Below are 19,954 nucleotides of genomic sequence, written 5' to 3' on the forward strand. Positions count from 1 at the left end.
TAACTTTGGACCAACATTCAACTTTCAATATTTAACTCACTTAACAGACACTTGCATATATGTGAGCACTAATATGTCAGCCGCTCCTCTTTTCAAGCTAATCGTAAATCAACTGAAGACTAAAGGCAGTAAAATAATCCTATAAAATAATCAACAAAAACATGAATGACAGATGACCTTTATAGAATTCTAGCTTCTGGTTTTAGTCCCCCCCCCCCCCCCCCCCCCCCCCACCCACACACACACCCACACACACACCCACACACACACACACACACCTTTTAAAGGATGTCAAATATTGTTTGTACTTCTCTGTAACTGTTTCTGGTGTATAGGTCTTCATTCAAAACAAGAAAGAAAAGAATGAGCTGCTCGTGTATATTAGAAAGTCTAAATTGTGTTTATTTACCCCTATACCCAGATGAAACACACATTTCAGTAAAACCAAATGAAATAAAAAAATGTAAAAGCCTGACAAGTACATTCCATTTCTCAACAGCTGGAACTTTAATGTTTGAGTCAATGGATCCAGAAGTGCACTTAACATTACATTAATGTTTGGTCATTGTCATTATAAAACCATAAACCATCATACAAGACTTGTGTAAACATTGCTGTGGATTCTGTGACTGTAAAATAGTGAAGTAATGATTCCACAGGGATCAAGTGTGTTTTAAAACAATATAAATCAATAAAAGTCAATGTTGCTATGTGAATGTGGAACGTAAAATACACAATATAAAAGAAAGATGACTGCATTGAATAATGCCAGTCCTGCTTGTACTGATGTATTGCTTATCTCTGTCCAAGATATTCATATACGTTTCTTACTTAATTATAAAACTGCTTTTTTTTTTAAATATGAAGACTCATATGATGCCGTTGTTCCAGAAAATGTGACGTTACAAAACTGTATGTACTTAACAACTGCATTGGTAAAACAAACATACTATGTAGCACCAGAAGGTTAAAACTAATCATGCAGCAAATCGTGTTGCCTTCCTTCTTGTTGTAAAAAAGGACTACTTCAAGAATTTCGGGGATAAAGTCCATTTTTTTGTGGAATCCAGTGCAGCCACCATTGCTTTGGTATTACATCCTTACAGTATGGCCATTTTGGATGATTCTCCTCAGAATCCCCTAAACAGAGGGGCTAGCCGGCCATGTTTTGTCCTATGTTCTTATTGCAGCGATGACTCCTTGGTTGAGAGGTGCTGGTGATGAATGGAAAAGAAAAACTTGGTTAGCCGTTTAACAAAGAGACTTCTTTACATGTTAACATTATATCTCAAACACATTTTCACTTTTGAATGACTCAAATTATCTTTTTGACGGATAGTGTAATCAAATAGTATACACTAAATTATAATTGATGATTGAAGTGGCATACAATCTGCAGATATTTTCAGGAAGCACATTGTACTCACAGAATAAAGAAATAATTGGAGACCTTACGTCGCAATTATGACTTTTATTTCATTTCATTCTAATGCATCAGTTACAAGACCTTTATATCATAATTACGAGATATTTATAATGTATTGGCTTATATTACGCACTTTGTGCCATCTGATCTAGAAAGGTGCTATATGCAGTAAATACATGTTACTTACTTATTTACACACTTAGTGATATTTATCTTTATCATTCTGTATCTTGTAATTATTAGACATGGATCTCATTATTATAGCATCCATCTACTATCATCAATGTAGCCAAAGGAGCAGATGTTGTAGGTTCTTGTGGTAGTCGGGTCAGTTAAAAAAGGGGCACAATGAGTTTTAGCCAACTGCTATCGGTAATGTTTCAGTTTGTATCGAAGGTGCAGTGAGTGCACTACACCAGGATTACTGCTTGTGACTTGTTACACACATTTCATTGGACTGAGTTGCTATGGAAACTTAAACTTGGTGTAGTCTTTAAAAAAAGCGATGAGATAAAATGCATTAAAGTCTTTATTTTTAAGTATTCACATCCGTTACTAATGTAGTACACTGTAAATGATTCTTGTTGTTTTCACAGTAATATAACTGTATTCTCTACAGTTTCTTACTGTAGAAACGAAAGGTTACTGTACATTTTTAATGTTGACTGACAAACACAAACCTCCACCTTCAGATGAAAGACTGCCCTTCATTTCAGAGCAATATTTTGTATTTTTGTAAGTTTTGACATCAGAGTTCAGAAAAGTTTCCTTGCACAGACTGAAGGAGGTTTAATGGATAAGGCTAGGCTAAGCTAGGAACGTAGCTTTGGTTTTATCAAATCACTAGCTAGTTTCTGCTTACCAGGAACCTGCTTGATCATTAATATCTGGTGAGTGGTGACTCTTGATACTTGTATTCAAACTAAAATTGCACATAACATAACGTTAGCCTAGAAGAACCACCTGTGACTTTGATGTTCTGTAACGTTACCAATAAATAACTCTTAAGGCACAGCTAAAGTAGCTGTCTTATGTTAGCGTAGCATAGCATGTCATAACATGACACATTTGATTTTAAAACGTTTGATAGTATATTTAGTCTGAAGACCAAAGTTAACTAAATGTTTAGCTTTGAATGTTTGCATGTAACCTTAATCTTAGCAGGCAGTCTTTTTGATTTGATTTTGAATGGTTTTGCTGTTTTCTTTCGTCCACAAGGTGGCATCAGAATAACCATTATCACCATACCCTGGCCAAGTAAGGCCCACTACAACTAATGGCATACAAGCCTATATATAAATTACCTGTTATTTACTTATGTTTTGATCTACAATCTTAATCTGAAAAGTAACTAAAGCTGTCAAATGAATGTAATGAAGTATATAGTAGCAGGAAACAGAAATAATCAAGTCAAGTAAAAGTACCTCAACTTTGAGTAACTGTATTCAGTTATTTCCCACCAGTGTGAACCCACAAACCGACTAACGGGAGACTCTGTGTCACAACTTAATCTTCCTGATGGAATGTGTAGAACTATTTAACTCGGCTTAAACTGAGATACTACGTCTTTTGAGAATAACTGATCAGTGATAATGAGAGGTTACTATAATCCAAACATGTACCTGGTTTTCCGCAAGCCTGAGCACACTGCTGATGCGTGTCAAAGCGGTTCTGGTTCCCACCACAGCCTCCATACCAGAAGCGCGTGCAGCTCTTGCTGGCGGCATTGAAGTGCCACTTGAGGACAAATTTGGCACAAGTACCTTCCTCTTTGGGAAGCTGGCAAATGTCCACGGCTGTAGAGTCCGCTGTGAGAGAAGAGACAAATAACAATCAATGAAAGTATGAGAACACTAACTAATTGTTCACTGAATTTGACTTTAAAGGTATACTTCACATGCACAATTTTTCTATAAATCGCTCACTGTGTGTTAGCATGAGAAAGCTGGTTTTCTCATGCATCCTCAGTTAACAGAGAAGTGTAATCCTAGTCTCATTTATCGTTACACATGCATTTTCACCAAACCCATACTATTTAAAACACTTCAGCCACTACGTCTCATGTTGCGTAGGCGCGAGTCCGGACGAGTAAGGCTGTTATGCTGTTGTTAAAGCTGGACCCATATATTTCAATCCCTTAAGGATTTATTCTTTTCCCAGTGAAGGCTTGCCAGAAAAACTGTTTTCTTTATGAACTTCAGGTAACACAGGCTGAGTAACGGCAAATGGTCATGTTATGGGTAAAGTATTCCTTAAAACAACATGTGGTGCAATCAGCGGTAAATATATTATTACCATTATACGTAATAACTTGTAATGAAGAGATGATGGCAGCATTTTGCCAGTAACCTGTTTGTGTTGTGGAATGGAAATCGATATAATGCTTGTAAATGTTTCTCAAGAAGGAACAAAGCACTTCCATCAAAGCTGACTTTTGCTCTTCCATAATCACGAACTACAGTGTATTTGGTTTGGAATCTACTTTGTATTAGTCATTATCTTGTGCCAATTAACTCCAACGCTTAAGCAGTACCAAGAACTTGAAACAGCTCTGAATGAGGACTGCTGCCAAAAAAAAACAGCGAAGAAGGCTTTCCATTTATTTTCTCTGGCTCGCTCCTGTGACAAAAGCACAACCTTCTCAGTTTGAAGGCTTGGCTTTGCACTTGTTCCGTCTGTCATTTAGACCCTCTGACGTTCAGTGGAGGAGGTTGGTGGGTTTACATTTGCATACAAAGGATTTATTGTTTAGTGAATTAAGCACAGTTTGTGGAAATGTAATTATGTAATAGTGATATAAGATGCATTACTGACGACTTGATGTCCTGATATACTCAACATCCGGGGTGGTCTGAAAAGGTTTGATTCAGATCATGTTTCGGGTGTTTGGATTTGCTTGTTTAAACTAGACCTGGAAGGAAGCGCTTTTCCTTTCCCATTGGATTGGATGTGCATGGAATGCACTGTTACCCACATCAAAGTCAGTTATGTCTTCAAAACGGGGAAGGAACAGTTATATAATACTCTTGGCCGACAGAAACCTAGTCATGTTATTCAGTGAGTGTAGATGAGATCTCACCAGGAGCCGGGAGGATCTCCACCTGTTCAACCTGCTGCACCTTTGGCTGAGGCTCTGGCACTGGAAACATAAAAGCATAAATGTGGTTTAAGCTTTAAGAAACAAACTTTTCACCAGCTGGAAAACTATCAAGAGGATTTTCACCACGCTGCAATGTGGATTTAAATGACCAAAGATTACTCAGATGTAATCCTCATCTGTTACAAATTATGCACATCGGTACTTTGCTTTTCTTTTTACTGTTTACTTTAATTTCCCAGCATACCTATACTTCTGTATTAAGATGCAATCCACATTTTCCCAATAATTGATGTGATAAGTGAAGGTTTTTACGAAATTAAGGAGTAAAATTCCTTCATCTTATATGGTAGGCCTTGCTCCCTTAATCATTTAACATTGAAAATGTGCAGTCATTTTTGAAACAATAGGTCTTTGATTTTGCGCAAAAGCAAACAAAGCACGTGTCTCAATTTAGCCAACACACATGGATTTTTTTCGCTTGAAAGGCCAACTGTTGCTAGTAGACTTGATCAACTATAGCTAGCCAGCAAAAAATAATGCCAAAGCTGCAGCTTTGTAAGTTGGTTGAAAACACACAAAGGGTCTTAGATATGCACATGTTAGCTACATACATGATAACGTGCTAAAAGATGTCTGAGCATCCTCACCAACTGGTGAGCCATGTGGGAGGCACGAAAACAAAGGAACAGAATTGTTTGTGTACTTGCGAGTACAGACAGTTATAGTCGATATAAATAAATTGAAAATGTAAATGCTATTATTGTCTTACATAATCGTTGGATGGTTAAAAAGCGTACTATAGAAAACACGCCTTAACAAGCTAGGTAACGGCTTGCTTTGAGGTTTCAATCAAAACAGTATGCTTCACTTTTACAAGAGAAAAGGTTTCAAGGATGCGGAGGAACTGATGAGTTTGGCGAATTCTTTTTTTTCTGGACTTGAATTTCATAATATGCTGCGTTATATCACGCCATCACACCAGAGGGCCTGGCACTGACGACAACTTACCTGACCTCGTGCAGTTTTTCAAGCAGAGGGCCTCAGTGTCGAACCTATTGTCATTGCCTCCACAACCTCCATACCAGAACCGGGTACAGATCTCGTTCTTTCTGTCAAAGAACCACTTAGCCTGATAGTCTTTGCACGGCATTCCAGGGTCATAGTCAAGTGAGCATGGGTCTGCAAATTCATTGACTAGAACATGCGAAAAGAAAAAGAACAACAGCAGTGATGGAAGACAGACAGAGAGAGAGAGAAGATGAGTTTGTGTTAAGATTAAATGAACAACTGTAAGGCATACAGCTGCTACTGTGTGCTGTGAAAGAAGATGCTGCTAATGGATACATTCACATCTGCAGCTTAGGGGTGTTTAAACAGGTCTAATGGAGTCAAACAGGTCTTAGAGCTGAAATAGTTCATTCTCATAATGCAAAGAGAACAGCATTCAAAATGGCACAACATTCTTCAGAGGGATCAGGTTACTGGCATTATTAGGAGTTTGGACGTTCAGAAATTAGGCAGTCAGTAGAAAGAAAGAGGTTGGAGTGTAGGTTTTCATTGGTGAATTAGAAAGTTAGTTATAACTACAGCTACTGTTATGTTAGTTCATTTCAGTCATAAGATCTACATGGCTGTGTTGTCCATGCATGTGACCAATCCCAGAAATCGACCCAGAAATATGTCATCACAGCTATTTATGATTAAAAAAATCCACCGGCTGAATTGTCTGTTAATTCCTTTCTGGGACAGTATTGTGTGAACTGCAGGGTGCAAATGAAAGCAGCTCACACTAGGTTATCAAAGTAGAGCACTCCCTGACAACTTTTAAAAAATGAAGTCAGCATTACCGCCCTTATAACCATAAATGAATGATACTCGGAAAGGTGATGAAGCTGGCCTCGTCAAAGACCCTCCTGGATTTTCGGCTTGTATATGTTCTCATATTCCAGTTATGCCTCAAGTGTTCTGTCTTCTAAGAAACAGCAGCTGTAAGGCTTCACTCCTAACACATATACACTCTGTAAATCTTCTTCATTGCTTCTATTTTCCCCACAAACAAGAGGCATTTTTCTCCAAAGCGACGCGGAGAGTGCAACCTCGCCCCCTTTTGTTCATCCCAACACTTGAAGAAAAAGATGAAATCAAACCAAGACTCTGAATTTGAGCAGTAGATTTTGCACGTTTCCCTGAATGACTCACACTATATCTTGGCATGTAGGCCTACCAGGGAGTTGATTAATAGGCCCCTTGTGGAGTGTTTGAATTGAAATATTGCTGCATTACAGCATCTCACTTTATGTTCTTTCAGTTAAAACATCAGGAATTATTTATATGACTAACACTCTGCCTAGGAAACACTGCCAAATGCAAACATACCATGAACATAAATGCATCAGGCACATATAGAGTAAATATTGAATGGATTTGTGCTGAAAGTTCAAAGACTGCTAAATAACAAGTTATGCAGGTCAAAAATTACAGAATAAAGGTCAGAGCAGAAGAAATTATGCATTATGCAACCATTATGCACACTCCAACACGCACGCATATGTCTGTGCGATCACTCACCAGTCTCTGGTTTGTCCAGCGGTGTGGTGTTTACAGTCCTGGGGCTTTGGTTGGCTGGCTTATGCTCTGGCTTGTGATCTACTGCTTCTGTCAGTGAAACCATCAGTCATGGAACAGTTTTAGCTTAGAGTTCGTTTATTTATTTGCATCTAACCCCCCCCCCCCCCCCCCCCCCCCAAAACAAACAAACAAAATATAACGCAGTAAAGGAGTAAAAAAAGGATCATGGTGTTTTCAAAGAAGAGAGATTTACACAAAAAGTTAGCAAAAAGCTGCAAAGTAAGTCTCTATATTACTATCTGGTGGAGTTGCTAAACCTAAGCGAAGGGTGAATTGATGAAATTACAGACAACCCATATATTTAGTAGGCTATATCAGCTTCTTGTGTGTTATGGGGCATGGGAAATTTTAATAATATGTCATCTTGTGACAAAGAAAAAAACACACTTTTGTAGATGCGTTTATGGACTTACTGGTAGTCATGATGCCTTTGCGGGTTGAGACAGTTTGACCCTCTGCAGTGTGGGCGGTGACCACAGCATGGTATGTTTGGGCACTCTCTAAGTTGTCCACGGAAAGCTCTGTGCCCGACACGTTGGTCTTCAGCACCAGAGCGTGGTCGTGCAACCGCGTCACCACGACCTCAAAGTAGACGAAGAGCTTGAGGTCTGGGCTGGTCCAACGCAATTTCAAGCCGCTGGATGTGACGTTAGAGACGTGCAGCTCATCAGCATCTGGGGGGGGGGGGTAAAGCGGTGTCAAGGCAGGACGATGCACAGTAAAATCACTTGTTGACATTTTGCAGAAAACAACAGTTGGATAGTAGCTGTTGTGGATAAATATCAGTGTGACTACGATAATGTAATTTTTTGTATCGAGTCCTGATTTTAGAGGTGATTTTTCAACATGGTTAGCATTTAGCTATGCATGACTCACAGTGAAGAAAAACAGTAACAACCCATCCACATCTTACTTTAGTACATCCACACTTACCTTTGTGCTTTCTTTGATGAACTGCTTGGTGGGTTTCATGATGTTTCTGATGTTTTCTATAAATGTACCAATAAATAGCAAATTAAACCATCAATGTTTCCAACTAATTTACAGAAACCAGTGACTTGGCTTAAAATAATAATAATAACTTACTCCTGTTGTTGTGATGATGTAAATGGGTTTTTAAGTGGTTGGTCACTCTGGAACCACTTGCAGTTTTTGGAGACTTCAGGAGACATGTAGAAAGCATTTTCAACTGAAAAGAAAAATAACATAGAACACAGGATGTCAGGTTTAACTAATGCAATAACTGGCATCAAGCCTAAACTAGTAAATAGAAAAAAACGATTGATTGAAAGATATCCAGCTTGGACTTACTGCTGATATACTTTGGCAAAAGCTGGCCAAAGGTCTGGATGTGTTTCTCGTAAAACTGTGAGATGCTGTCCAGCCGCTTGAAGAAGACATCTGATGGCTCACTGGCCATTCGTGACAAGACACGGGCGTCTCCAGCACTCAACTTCTGACCCACACCCATGATGACCAGGAAGTAGCCTTTGCACTTGACCTCAGTGGCAATACGCACCAGCTGCTCCTCTTCTTTTTCCACACTCCCTGTCACAAAGAGCATCAGCACTTTCCTGGCACGGTGGAGAGGCGCCTTCTCAAACACCTGCTCCATTGTCGATTCGATAGCCGCTGCCAGTGCCCGGCCACCCTCTAACTGCGGTGTCTTCTCCAGCAGAAACTTGACAACGTCCTGAGCTGAGTGGTGCGCGGTCAAACCAATATCCACATGGATGGGGGAGCCAGTTTTGTTGTGGATGAACCCGTAAGGTGCTTGCTGGATTACGGACACCCTGGCATGGTTAACGGATGATGTGGGATTTGGCGACACTTGTAGCTGCTCCACTATGTGTGAGATGTAACGCTTAATCTCGGTAAAGACTGTTGGGTAGGTAGACTCAGAGCTGTCGATGACGAAAGCCATGTCGATGTCCACGTCTGTGGTGGAAGACCTCCGATCTCGACTATTGGCCGATGGGGGGACATAGTCACACATTTGGTCCGGAGAGCAGGTGTCTGAAAAAAGAAAACACATAATGCATTGTTACTTTCATTGCTACAAGAAGGTAATGTATTAAAAATGTAAAAAAGCGAGTGTACTACCCTGGGATTTTTTTTGTACAATGGTGATGTCCCACAAGGTTAAATATACTATGATTAGAGATAACCTTTCTTATTTTTCCAGAAATAGATCTAGTGTTGTATCTGTGTTTACTGTATACTGTATATTTACATGGGATAAAATAACAAATAATCCAAAAAAAGGAAATAAAACAACTATTGTTTGTGTAAAACAACACATCTGGTTGAAAATCAGATCAAGATGATCATTAAAAAGGGTATTTTTCAGTGAAAATGTGAAAAAATGTTTACAATATAATAACAATAAAAACAATAAGACATAACTGTGGTGATATCATTAGTGCATAAACATAGAACTCTTACCAAGGCAGACATGGCAGTTCATCACCTTCTGAATGACTGAATTGTACTGTGCGCTTCCAGCGTTGGGAAGGACAATCACTTGGGCCAGTGCTGTGTTGTTGACCTGGTACACGAAAAATATTGAAATACAATACACACTGTAATTTTCTTCTCTGGAAACAGACACTGTGCATATGCCTTACAAAGTTCCCCTATGAGATATAGGTTTTTGGGTTTACCTGCAGTGCTTTGCTGAGAGCTCTGTCCTCACGAGGGACCAGGAACAGAGTGGCGATTCCAGCGTCATGGAGGCGAAGAGCTGCATTGGTAACTGCTCGTGCCTGACCGACTGTTCCGCCGACAAGGAAGATGGCCACCTTCCTCATGAGAAAGCCGCTGCGCACTCTCTTAAAGGTGTTCTGGGCCACAAAGCTCATGGCCGTCTCCAAGCTGCGCTGCTTACGGGTTTGCAGGGTCTGCAGGCCCTCGATGCGCTGCAACAGGGCACGTTTCTTCATTGCATCAGCGAACCGGATCTCAGTGGTCACTTCGTCATTGTACAGGGTTAAAGCAACACGGGCTCCTCTTGGACAGTTACTCTCGGAGATGGTGATGTCTCTGACTAGGCGCAGCACTGTCTCACGCATATTGTTGAAGGCCGGGCGACCGACAGCCTCAGAGGCATCCAGGGCAAAGGCCAGCTCAGTGGGGTAGAGCGGGCATTCCTGCTTACCTAATGGTGTACACATAGAGCATTTTGTTCTCTGTAGAGTAGTGCGTACAGTACAAAATCATCTGTTATTATCTGAATAATACGATTTTTTTCTACTTACCATAACAGCAAGCTGGTAGAAAAAAAGGAGAAAAAACACGGTGAGACATTATTGTGTTACTGTGCACAACCCATGAATATCATTGCTTATTTTTGATGTTGCGGAACAGCATTATTGGTACTCGTTATCATACTTGTTATTATACTTACGACAGTTGTCTCTGATCTTCTTAACGAGGTCACATTGCTGAGGACAAGCAGACATTTGGAGAAAAATATTGAAAGATTTTGATCACAGGCACCAGCGATGACTTTTGCTCTGATCATTCAATACAATTTGAAACAATTTGAAATAAAAGCACATACCACAACCCCTGGTCCTCTCGGTCCTTTCTGACCCTATGGGGACAAAATCAGTTGTGTGGTAACAGCTGGACTTCACCGAGAATAAAAATCTATTTCTTTTTTATACTTGCTTACATAACACCATTATTTCTGAGAAATAACACTAAGAACTTAACAAAATGACATTGTGTAGTATAAACTATGTGTTATAAGTCTCTTTTTGGGGTATTTTGTACTTTTATTTGACAGTGTGGAGAGAGACAGGAAATGTGGGGTGAGAGAGTAGGGGAATGACATGCAGCTATTGATCTGGCCAGCCGGGAATCGACCTGGGTTCTTGCTGCTCAGGGCATTTTCATCCATGTTGTATGCACCCTAAGCCTAACTATCAGGCCACCCATATCATGAGTTTGAGTGATGAGAATCCATGAAGAAACTCAATCAAAAGCAGACCACTATAGACAGTGTATATTGTAAATCAAAACTACACATATTCTGCATCGGTGGCGTGTCATCTGAGTTTACTCAGTTTATAAACGAAGGGTAGAATTTTACGTTGCTTACATATGGCCCAGGATATCCATACTCTCCCTTCTGTCCAGGTGTGCCAATATTCCCTGAGACACCCTGTAAAGAAAAAAGAGAAAAATAATTCACTTTTAAAGTCATCCAACTGTCAATAGTTCAAAAAGGAGCTTGACTTAAATATATTTATGCATGTAGACCGCATACTAAAATTCTGAAAGAAAACTTCCAAACCAGTCCTCTACCATATCACACAAAACATATGTGTCCAGTGAGGCTTAGTGATATCCTAAAGGTGTGTTACATTTACATTATATGCTCATTTTGGCCAAATTTAAGGAGGGTCTGAAAACGTACCCTCTGTCCAGGATTCCCTCTGCGTCCAGGTCCGCCCTTGGTGCCGGGCTCACCACCTGCTCCCTGAAATGATGGAAGGACAGAGAATGCAAATAACCGGAATGTACTATAATTTCAGACTTCTGGTGAAAGTTCACTTCCGGTGGTAAAATGTTCTATTACCTTTGGTCCTATGAATCCTGGGAAGCCCTCATCACCCTGAAGAGGAAAATGCATTAATACTATTATAATACATGGCATTCATTAAACAATATTATTTGTGTCATTATTGTCCCATTGAATAAGTGTATAACTGCATTTATCTTGACATTTGTAATAGTGGTTCACTGAGAATTGCACCTTTACATGGGACAGAGCCATGGAATGTGTTTGTGCTGCTCAGCCCCACAGAAGGAATGTAATGTAGGTGTGTATAGGTGAAGACTTTATACGTCTTAATCGACAATAGGAGTTGGTCTAACAGTTATACAACTCCATCTTATCATCATTCTTTTTCTTTCTGTTTGTGATTTTAACATTCTCTTAATTCAATTTCTAAAATATCCCTGGATATTTGAGGCTAAATCAAATTGTAAGGTTAACTTAAATCAATCTGAAGACACATGGTCTGATTACCATGCATGCTACTAGAGGTCAGAATTCACTTGCCTTTCTTCCTGTAGGCCCTTCGACGCCAAACCCATCTCTACCATCTTCACCCTAGAAAGCGAACAGGAACAAAAACATGCCCAACAAATTGGTTCTCTTTGTATAGTGCACTGATATCAACTGCATACATGCTTGGTAGTTAAAAGGACCCCCCCCCCCCCCTTTATCCTAACAGAGCAGCATTGTTACGCGATACTATGTAACGTTATGGTACATTCAAGACAAGGAATAAATTCCTTCTCAGCAAAAACCCTAATTCCTTAATTAAAAACACAGTGCATACACTTTCAGATAAAAAATACACAGCAGCTTTAAATCACACATTTGATGATTATCTAACCATCTACTGTATTTAAAATATAGACCATTGGTTCAATAAACAACACTACCAACCATGTGAGTCTTATGACTTATTTTGCTCTTTTTCACCAGTTTTACATTATGATACATGCAAAGTAGATGTGGTTTCATTCTTACAGACTCTCCACGGGGACCAAGAGGTCCAATAACACCCTTGGGTCCTGACTCTCCTGGTTCACCCTGCAAAGGCAAAGAGATAACCAGATACAGAGAATGAGACAGAGACTGAAAGATAAATAAAAAGAGAATGTCAAGTCATCAAATTAAGAGTGAGATATTTATTTAAGCTATCAGGGCACTTTCTATTGATTTAATTAAGTAACTATGCTTTTTATGCAGTAGATCCAAAGCACAGCCTTGATGTTTTCTAATCCTCATTTGTTTGCTCAAATAGACTACACATGTGTGTCCGGTATTGTGAGAGAGCTAGGCTTAGGCCAGTGTGTTTATGAATATAACAAGTCTGTTATGGAAGAACATAAGCCACGCCAGATCATTTTCCCACTCAATACCTTGCGACCAAGAGTTCCTCTTCTACCCTTATCTCCACCGGGACCTGGACTACCTCCGGGACCCTAGGAAACAAAACATTAGGATATTGGTCACATGATTTTCAGTCAGTTCCGCGAGTGTGCCATTGCAGTTGCAAAGTGTGGTAGACACAAGTTATTGCTTATTTGTGAAATTATATTTTCAGATGTCTGCTCTGTTATGCATTTTACCATTTAAAACTGATGCTGGTTGTAAATGTGAGCCATAAATATATATGACTTGACATAGCAAAATATTCTCTTTAATATAATTTAATAATAATAAACTTAACAGGTACACTTACTCTGGGTCCAGGGTTTCCATCTTCTCCTCTGGGTCCTGGTGTACCGATTGGTCCCTGTGGACCCTTAAAAAACGACAAACCAAACATCGATGTCGCACCAGTTTCTTGCATATCAGAGTTGGACTTCCAACCCTCAAGTAAAGAATGAACACACATCTCTAGATATACATCAGTCAAAACTAATGTAAATACGCCAGTCACAGTTCAGTCAAAACAATGTGTTATATTGCTGATGCTGCCATGAAAAGTATTAATGGTAATGACAACAACCACTATAAAACATGCTTTGGCAACTGCATTTGTAGATTGAATAATCTGCGAATTGCTGTGAAAAGAATGACAAACTTACTCTTGATCCTCCTATACCAGGTTCTCCCTGAACACCCTCACCTCCTGGCTTTCCGGCATTACCCTTAAATGAGCGCAGCAAAATGTTACTGCCATTACAAGAGTTACTGCAATACGAATTAAACAATGCATGTTATCATCAAAAAGGGACTTACAGCCTGTCCAGGCGGGCCTCTTCTGCCATTAGCTCCCTAATGAAGTGGGAGCAGAAATCTTTATTAACAAAAAACAGTGGCAAGTCAGTATTTAGCAAAGACAATGAAGATGTTGCAAAATTGTTTACCCCTCTTCCGAGTTCACCGGGGCCTCCCTTCTGTCCATCCTCACCAGACTCTCCCTGTCATTTCAGAGCAGATATCCCAATAAAACAAACGCATACAAACACAACCAACCATGTCATGTTGAAAAATGCATCTGCAGGATTGTTTTTCTATAACTACAATTTGTGAAGGGGGACATTACCGCTGGTCCAGCATCACCGGGGTCTCCTTTAGGTCCTGCTCTGTTGTTATCTTGTCCACTTGTACCCTATTAGACAGATACTCCTTTTTCAATTTTCAACTACATTCAAACACTCTAAAACACAGACCAAGAACATGTTCCTATGTCTACAAACTGCCTGGGACAACAACGGCATGCTGAGGGAAGGATGCACATACTAAATTATCAGACACCACAATCTTTTACTGCTGGCCACTGTTGGGAGCCCAGCTCAACGGCATGAAAATAGTGGCCAGTAAGGAACGGATGAATATAACTTCATGACTCAATCCAAGCTGGGCTGGGGATTCGTAACAGGTTATTAGTAATGTTGACTCTATGTTCATGTACTGTGTGTGCATGCAAACACATTTACAAACAATCGAGTAATGCACATAATATTCTTCAATAATCCCAAATCAGTGCAATAATAATGTTTTTATTGTTTAATACAATATGTTGTTTTATTGATTCAGACATGAAAATATAAATGGCACTATACCCAGTTTCCATAATACTCACAGGATCTCCTCTGATTCCCATTTCTCCTCTGCCTCCTGCTTGTCCTTTGGTACCTTTGGGACCCTGAAAGCAGTAAATATGCTTAGCGAGCATTTATCAGCATTAACCATTTGAGATTTTTAAAGAAAAATGGGTAAAAAGGAATCTAAAGCTAAAATTGTATCTAGTCACTCACTCTCCTGCCAGAGTTTCCGCTCTCTCCCGGGGGTCCAGCCACTCCACTTTTACCCTGAAAACATACAGCAGATGCAAATTAAACACCACAATCATGCATAAACCAGTTCACACTCACATGTGTTTGCCACATGAACTCATTGGTGCCACACAGCTTAAGACGAGGAGCAGCCATATATGATTCTGTTTGATTTATTACATATTAAAGAAATGGACTCCAAATCTAATATAACACACACTTACGTCTTCTCCATTGATTCCATCAAGCCCAATTTCCCCAAAGTCTCCCTGCAACACAGTAGCCGTTGGTTAATCAGTAGTCGTTTTTCTTTCTAATAGAGACTTTGAAGAAAGTTAGAAAAAATACTCACCTTTTCTCCTGAGTACCCACGAGAACCCTGAACAAAAGAAAAAAACAGTGTCACACCGCTGTATTATTTAAATCAAAAAAATAAAATGAGTTGAACGTTACAGTTCATATCAAAGCCTTTACCTTGACACCTCTTTGTCCAGGACATCCCTGGAAACCCTGAGTTCCATTCACACCAGGAGGACCTCTCTCTCCCTGTCATTACAGGACAATAAAAAAGACAATGAGAGGGATGCAATAAGAAGGAACATAAAGTGGTGGGGAAAAAAACAACATTGAAAGTGGTCACTGTACATCTTGAAATCAGAAAATATAGTTAAATAGCAGTTATAGATCATGACAGTTTACAGCAGGTGTCTGAAAGTTTCTCATGGAAAAAATGTCAGACTGTTACTACATATGTAAGAAAGACCGTCAAACTTACAGGTCCACCCTCATCTCCAGGATGTCCTTGGCTTCCTGGAGATCCTGGAGCACCCTGAAAGACAAAACAATAAAGTATTAGCCTCTGATTATTAATTAATTATTATTATTAATTAATTATTGTCTGGCGTAATTAAAGTTCTCAAAAAATATATATTTTCTATTATTTTTGACATTGACTACCTTAGTCGCTGAGAGTCCAACTGCTCCTCGGTCTCCTCTGGTGCCACTGCATTTGCATGGCACTGCACAGCACTCCCTCTCTGCAATATTGTCCTGCACAGCAAAATAAAACAAGTATTGAGTGATTCAAGAGGAAAACAAAAGCTCATGAAAGTCTTTTGTCTAACTGATTAGTACTCACCAGTTCTTCCATTAGCTCATAGTCCAAGTCCATGATATTGAGTCGTAAAGGTCTGGTGTACCTGAATCCCCGACCAAATTCCAGCAGCAAAGCTTCCTCAAATTTGAGCACCCGCTCCAGCCCGACCAGGATGAAACTGTTCACTCCTGTTTTACAGATATTGAGGAAAATGAATTACTTCTGAATATGATATTGTTATAATTTCACAGAGGTTTAAGGATAAATAGCCATGAAGGGCCATTTGTATATCATCTTTTTACCTGACAAATGAAGCTCGTCAACTCGCTTTTTCAATTCATCAAATGGGGCGTCAATACCATCAGTAAGATGAACAACAACCTTAAGGGGAAAAACACATTTCAGTTCCGGTTTTTCTGGCCATGATCCTGATCCAAGTACTTTAATATTAGAGATGTGCAGATACAGATTCAAAATACACTTTTATCCATCTAAATGTTGATTAAATATTTATCTGACAATTAGAAATAACAGGTGTGGATTTCTAAAGTTGGATCAACATATTTTTCATGAGCAAATTTAGTTCAAAACTATTAAATTGATCATCTTAAATTGATATGATATGAATGAAGAGTAACTCTGGGAATGCGAACTGACTTGACACAATCCGCTAAAGAGGAGAAATATTACTCTGTTGTTGGAACCAAAGAAACACTCTGCTCTGATTGTACAGTGTTGTTACAGAGTGGAGGTTCTTCTTTCACAAACTATCTTTGACAAGTACAGGCACAGCCTTACAGAGAATAATTTCAGCAGAGAATGGGCAAGTTTCACTTTGGCCAGCCATCATGTTACTCACAGAATTAATGTTAATTAGTAGCTGATATGACCAGCCATCGACAATAGCAACAGCCAGTGCTGGCTAAAAATGGATATCTGCTACTTGGATGTTTTGTACATTGCCCTTTGCTAATGAGCAAGAGATAGTTAAGGTCGGACATTAGAAATATTATGGGTTTTTTGCAATGTTATTTTGGCTTGGGACATTTCTAATTGAAACGGATTACGTAACCAACCTTGACAACGTCGTCCTGTCTAGTTTTGAACCTATTGGTGTAAGCTGAGATGGTCTTGCCATTGAGGACAAAGGGGCCACGACTCCGTAAGGCTTTGAACTCCTCAAAGAGCGCATCAGCCTTGTCTGTGAAGTCCAGCTGGACAGGCTCAGAGGCTGAGTCTAGGGCCAGCATGCCCACTTGCACAGAGGGAATCTGGCCAGATGAGCAACTGATAGCTGCCATTTTGGAAATTCTTTTCAGAATAGCATCAACCTTCATCTGGAGGTTGGTCTGAGCACTGAAGATGTCCTGGCCAGAAACATCAAAGCCCACCAACACCTCTATGCTGCAGGCTGTAAAACAAATTATGGCATTTTTGTGTGAACCACAGAAAACATGGGGAAACTGAAAAGTAATTACAAGTTGCAAATTAAATGTGTACAAGGTCCATTAGTAAGTAAACAGAAATACCATGTCTCTTACTTTTAGGAGTTTCCTGCACACCAACACACAGACTCCCTTTCACTTCATCATCCAAAGTCTCCAGGATTTGCTCATTGAGCTCTGAGAGTTCCAGATAGGTGCTTGCTCTAGCCACAGTGGAAGACTCACTTGCCAAGCCTTCTAACTCACGCTCAATGTCGCCCACTCCTACAGCAAAGACTCTCACACCTTTGTTTTTCAGACCAAGGGCTGCTGTTTTGCCATCATCAGCTGAGGGTCCTCCAGTGACAACCATTAGGATCTGAGGAGTGCCCTCATCCATCCTGCTGCCTTTTTCTTTGGTAAAGTGAACATCTTGAATGTGGCGAATGGCTGCACCAGTGTTGATTCTACGTCCACCTTTGTACTCTGCTCGGCCAATGGCACTTACAATGTCTTGCTTGTTCTGGTGTGTGTTGAGATAGAAGACATCAGTCACATCTGTGGTATAATGTGCCAGGCCGATCCGCAGGTTGTCTCTCTCGGTGAAGAACAGATCAATTAGGTTGCTAATAAAAGACATCACTTCATTGAAGTGTTCCCTGCCTAAGTTAATGGAGCCATCTACCAAAAACACTATATCAGCTTTTTTGGGTGGAGGCAGGCCGGATGCTATGAAAAGGAAGATAAGATATTGATGAGGATAGGGTGAAAACAAAAGAACTTGAGAAAAATGTATTCATTAGATTTTAGCATTATTAGACCATATTTAGGCAAACTGTGTTATCTAAGTATCTGTTATATGTATATACTTTGTTTACAAACCTGTGGGTGTTTCCTCTGTAATGGTCCCACTCAACCGGTCAATAACCCCCGGCTTGATTGCTGACAAGCCAGGGAAGTCAGCAACCTGGAAGACATCAGCTGAGGTGGTGGCTATTTGGGTTAGCTGCCTTGTGTCAGCATTACCAGCTCCAACACCAATGCAGTTGACACGGGCGCCCTTAAGCAGAGGTCCATAGATGGAAACATCTTGAGGGGAACGTCCACCTGTGAGAACCACAAGATGCTGGGAGGCCTCTTGACGAACCCCTGCAGCAGGTTTTAACTCCCTCTCTATAACATAATTAATGGCATCAGCCAGATCTGAAGACCGGCCACCCATCTGACGAAGTCTTTTGATAGCAGAGACAACAGCTGGCTTGTTGTTGTGAGAGTTGAGTGAGAACTCTGTTTTAACTTTATCTGCATACTGGACAACCCCAACACGCACTTGATCAGGCTGCACGTCGAGTTGTTGGACAATGGTGAGGATGAAGTCACGGATATGCGCAATGCCATCAGCACCTGTATTGACTGAGCCATCAATAAGGAAAATGATGTCCTTTCTCCCAAGATTTAAATTGTCTGCAAAATAAGCACAAAAAAGAGAAAGGGAGGTATAGTTTATTTTGAAATTTATCAGAAAAGGAATTATGCATTTAAAAAATAACCTCTACCACTATAACTCTTTTTTAATTATATGAGAAATGTAAAACAATGGTAAAAAGCAAATAATGCATATTTCAGTTACTGTTTTGAACATTTACATGTTGAAGTTTAACTTTAACTGAATAGATACAAAAATATTTCTTACCTAAGCTCACTGACGTGGGAACATAACTGCTAATGATGTCAGAGGTAGATATTGTTCGGACTGAATCAATGAGCTGTGACTCCACACTTGGAAGCTGCTGGAAACTGTCAACTGTATATACCAGTTCAGGCTTCAGGGAAATCTGTCTCAGTTCATCAGGGTCGGCATTCCTTGAACCAATGGCAAGAGGTGCAACCTGGTTTCTCTTAAGTTGTTCAGCTGCAGCGGATACATCATCTGTAGACTTGCCACCTGTAACTAGAATGAGGAACTGGGGCACACCATCCTCAATGCGGCTTCCCGCTGACCTCTGGTAGATGTTTCTATAGACCCACTCAAGAGCACGACCTGTGTTTAGACGGTCCCCACCTTTGCTTCGAAGTTTCGTCACAGCCTGGCGTACCTCATCTTTGGTGGAGAATTCATTCAGAAGAAATTCTAGCTTCGGTACATCACTGTACTGTACCACTGAAATTCGGACCTTATCCAATCCTACATCCAGCTTCTCCACAACTCTTCTTATCATTTCACGGATGGAAGGGAACTCACTACGCACCGCTGTGGTGCCATCTATCAGAAATACAACGTCCCTCTTTTCTCCTCCTGTGGGTGCTGCTGTGATTACTGCTCAAAAAGAATGCAAGCACAGCAACAATTTATGATTATTAACTTCAGAGTTTCTATTATATATAGAGAACATGCAGTATGACTGAAAGAGTTAAATATTGTTTCAGAGTAAGTCACAAGAAGACCAACATATACTGTAGTAAAGTATGTG

General features: G+C 40.1%; 1 protein-coding gene across 3 annotated transcripts in view; it reads right to left on the reverse strand.

Annotated features, from left to right (window-relative positions):
- Nucleotides 1–379: 379 nt before the first annotated feature.
- Nucleotides 380–19,954, reverse strand: part of LOC306704261 (collagen alpha-3(VI) chain-like) — a 146,869-nt gene continuing 127,294 nt past the window's right edge. For 2 of the 3 annotated variants that reach the window (XM_079170525.1, XM_079170523.1), the window contains 38 exons: nt 19,177–19,800; nt 18,366–18,947; nt 17,601–18,212; nt 17,136–17,470; nt 16,362–16,440; nt 16,102–16,247; nt 15,921–16,013; nt 15,739–15,792; nt 15,438–15,509; nt 15,316–15,342; nt 15,188–15,232; nt 14,946–14,999; nt 14,771–14,833; nt 14,231–14,296; nt 14,052–14,105; nt 13,924–13,959; nt 13,770–13,832; nt 13,421–13,483; nt 13,098–13,160; nt 12,703–12,765; nt 12,226–12,276; nt 11,740–11,775; nt 11,578–11,640; nt 11,260–11,322; nt 10,717–10,749; nt 10,561–10,597; nt 10,412–10,423; nt 9,818–10,311; nt 9,600–9,702; nt 8,466–9,170; nt 8,241–8,343; nt 8,088–8,143; nt 7,568–7,828; nt 7,095–7,181; nt 5,535–5,720; nt 4,506–4,565; nt 3,049–3,234; nt 380–1,214 (listed from right to left, as the gene is read on the reverse strand). In XM_079170525.1, the coding sequence (XP_079026651.1) occupies nt 1,174–1,214; nt 3,049–3,234; nt 4,506–4,565; nt 5,535–5,720; nt 7,095–7,181; nt 7,568–7,828; nt 8,088–8,143; nt 8,241–8,343; nt 8,466–9,170; nt 9,600–9,702; nt 9,818–10,311; nt 10,412–10,423; nt 10,561–10,597; nt 10,717–10,749; nt 11,260–11,322; nt 11,578–11,640; nt 11,740–11,775; nt 12,226–12,276; nt 12,703–12,765; nt 13,098–13,160; nt 13,421–13,483; nt 13,770–13,832; nt 13,924–13,959; nt 14,052–14,105; nt 14,231–14,296; nt 14,771–14,833; nt 14,946–14,999; nt 15,188–15,232; nt 15,316–15,342; nt 15,438–15,509; nt 15,739–15,792; nt 15,921–16,013; nt 16,102–16,247; nt 16,362–16,440; nt 17,136–17,470; nt 17,601–18,212; nt 18,366–18,947; nt 19,177–19,800 (5,771 nt within the window). In that variant the 3' untranslated portion in view covers nt 380–1,173. The remainder of the gene's footprint in view (nt 1,215–3,048; nt 3,235–4,505; nt 4,566–5,534; nt 5,721–7,094; nt 7,182–7,567; nt 7,829–8,087; nt 8,144–8,240; nt 8,344–8,465; nt 9,171–9,599; nt 9,703–9,817; nt 10,312–10,411; nt 10,424–10,560; nt 10,598–10,716; nt 10,750–11,259; nt 11,323–11,577; nt 11,641–11,739; nt 11,776–12,225; nt 12,277–12,702; nt 12,766–13,097; nt 13,161–13,420; nt 13,484–13,769; nt 13,833–13,923; nt 13,960–14,051; nt 14,106–14,230; nt 14,297–14,770; nt 14,834–14,945; nt 15,000–15,187; nt 15,233–15,315; nt 15,343–15,437; nt 15,510–15,738; nt 15,793–15,920; nt 16,014–16,101; nt 16,248–16,361; nt 16,441–17,135; nt 17,471–17,600; nt 18,213–18,365; nt 18,948–19,176; nt 19,801–19,954) is intronic. The other variant, XM_079170524.1, reaches the window with a different exon arrangement.

The sequence above is a fragment of the Pholis gunnellus genome (genome assembly GCF_910591455.1).
Source record: "Pholis gunnellus genome assembly, chromosome: 12".
NCBI classification, from domain to species: Eukaryota; Metazoa; Chordata; class Actinopteri; order Perciformes; family Pholidae; genus Pholis; species Pholis gunnellus.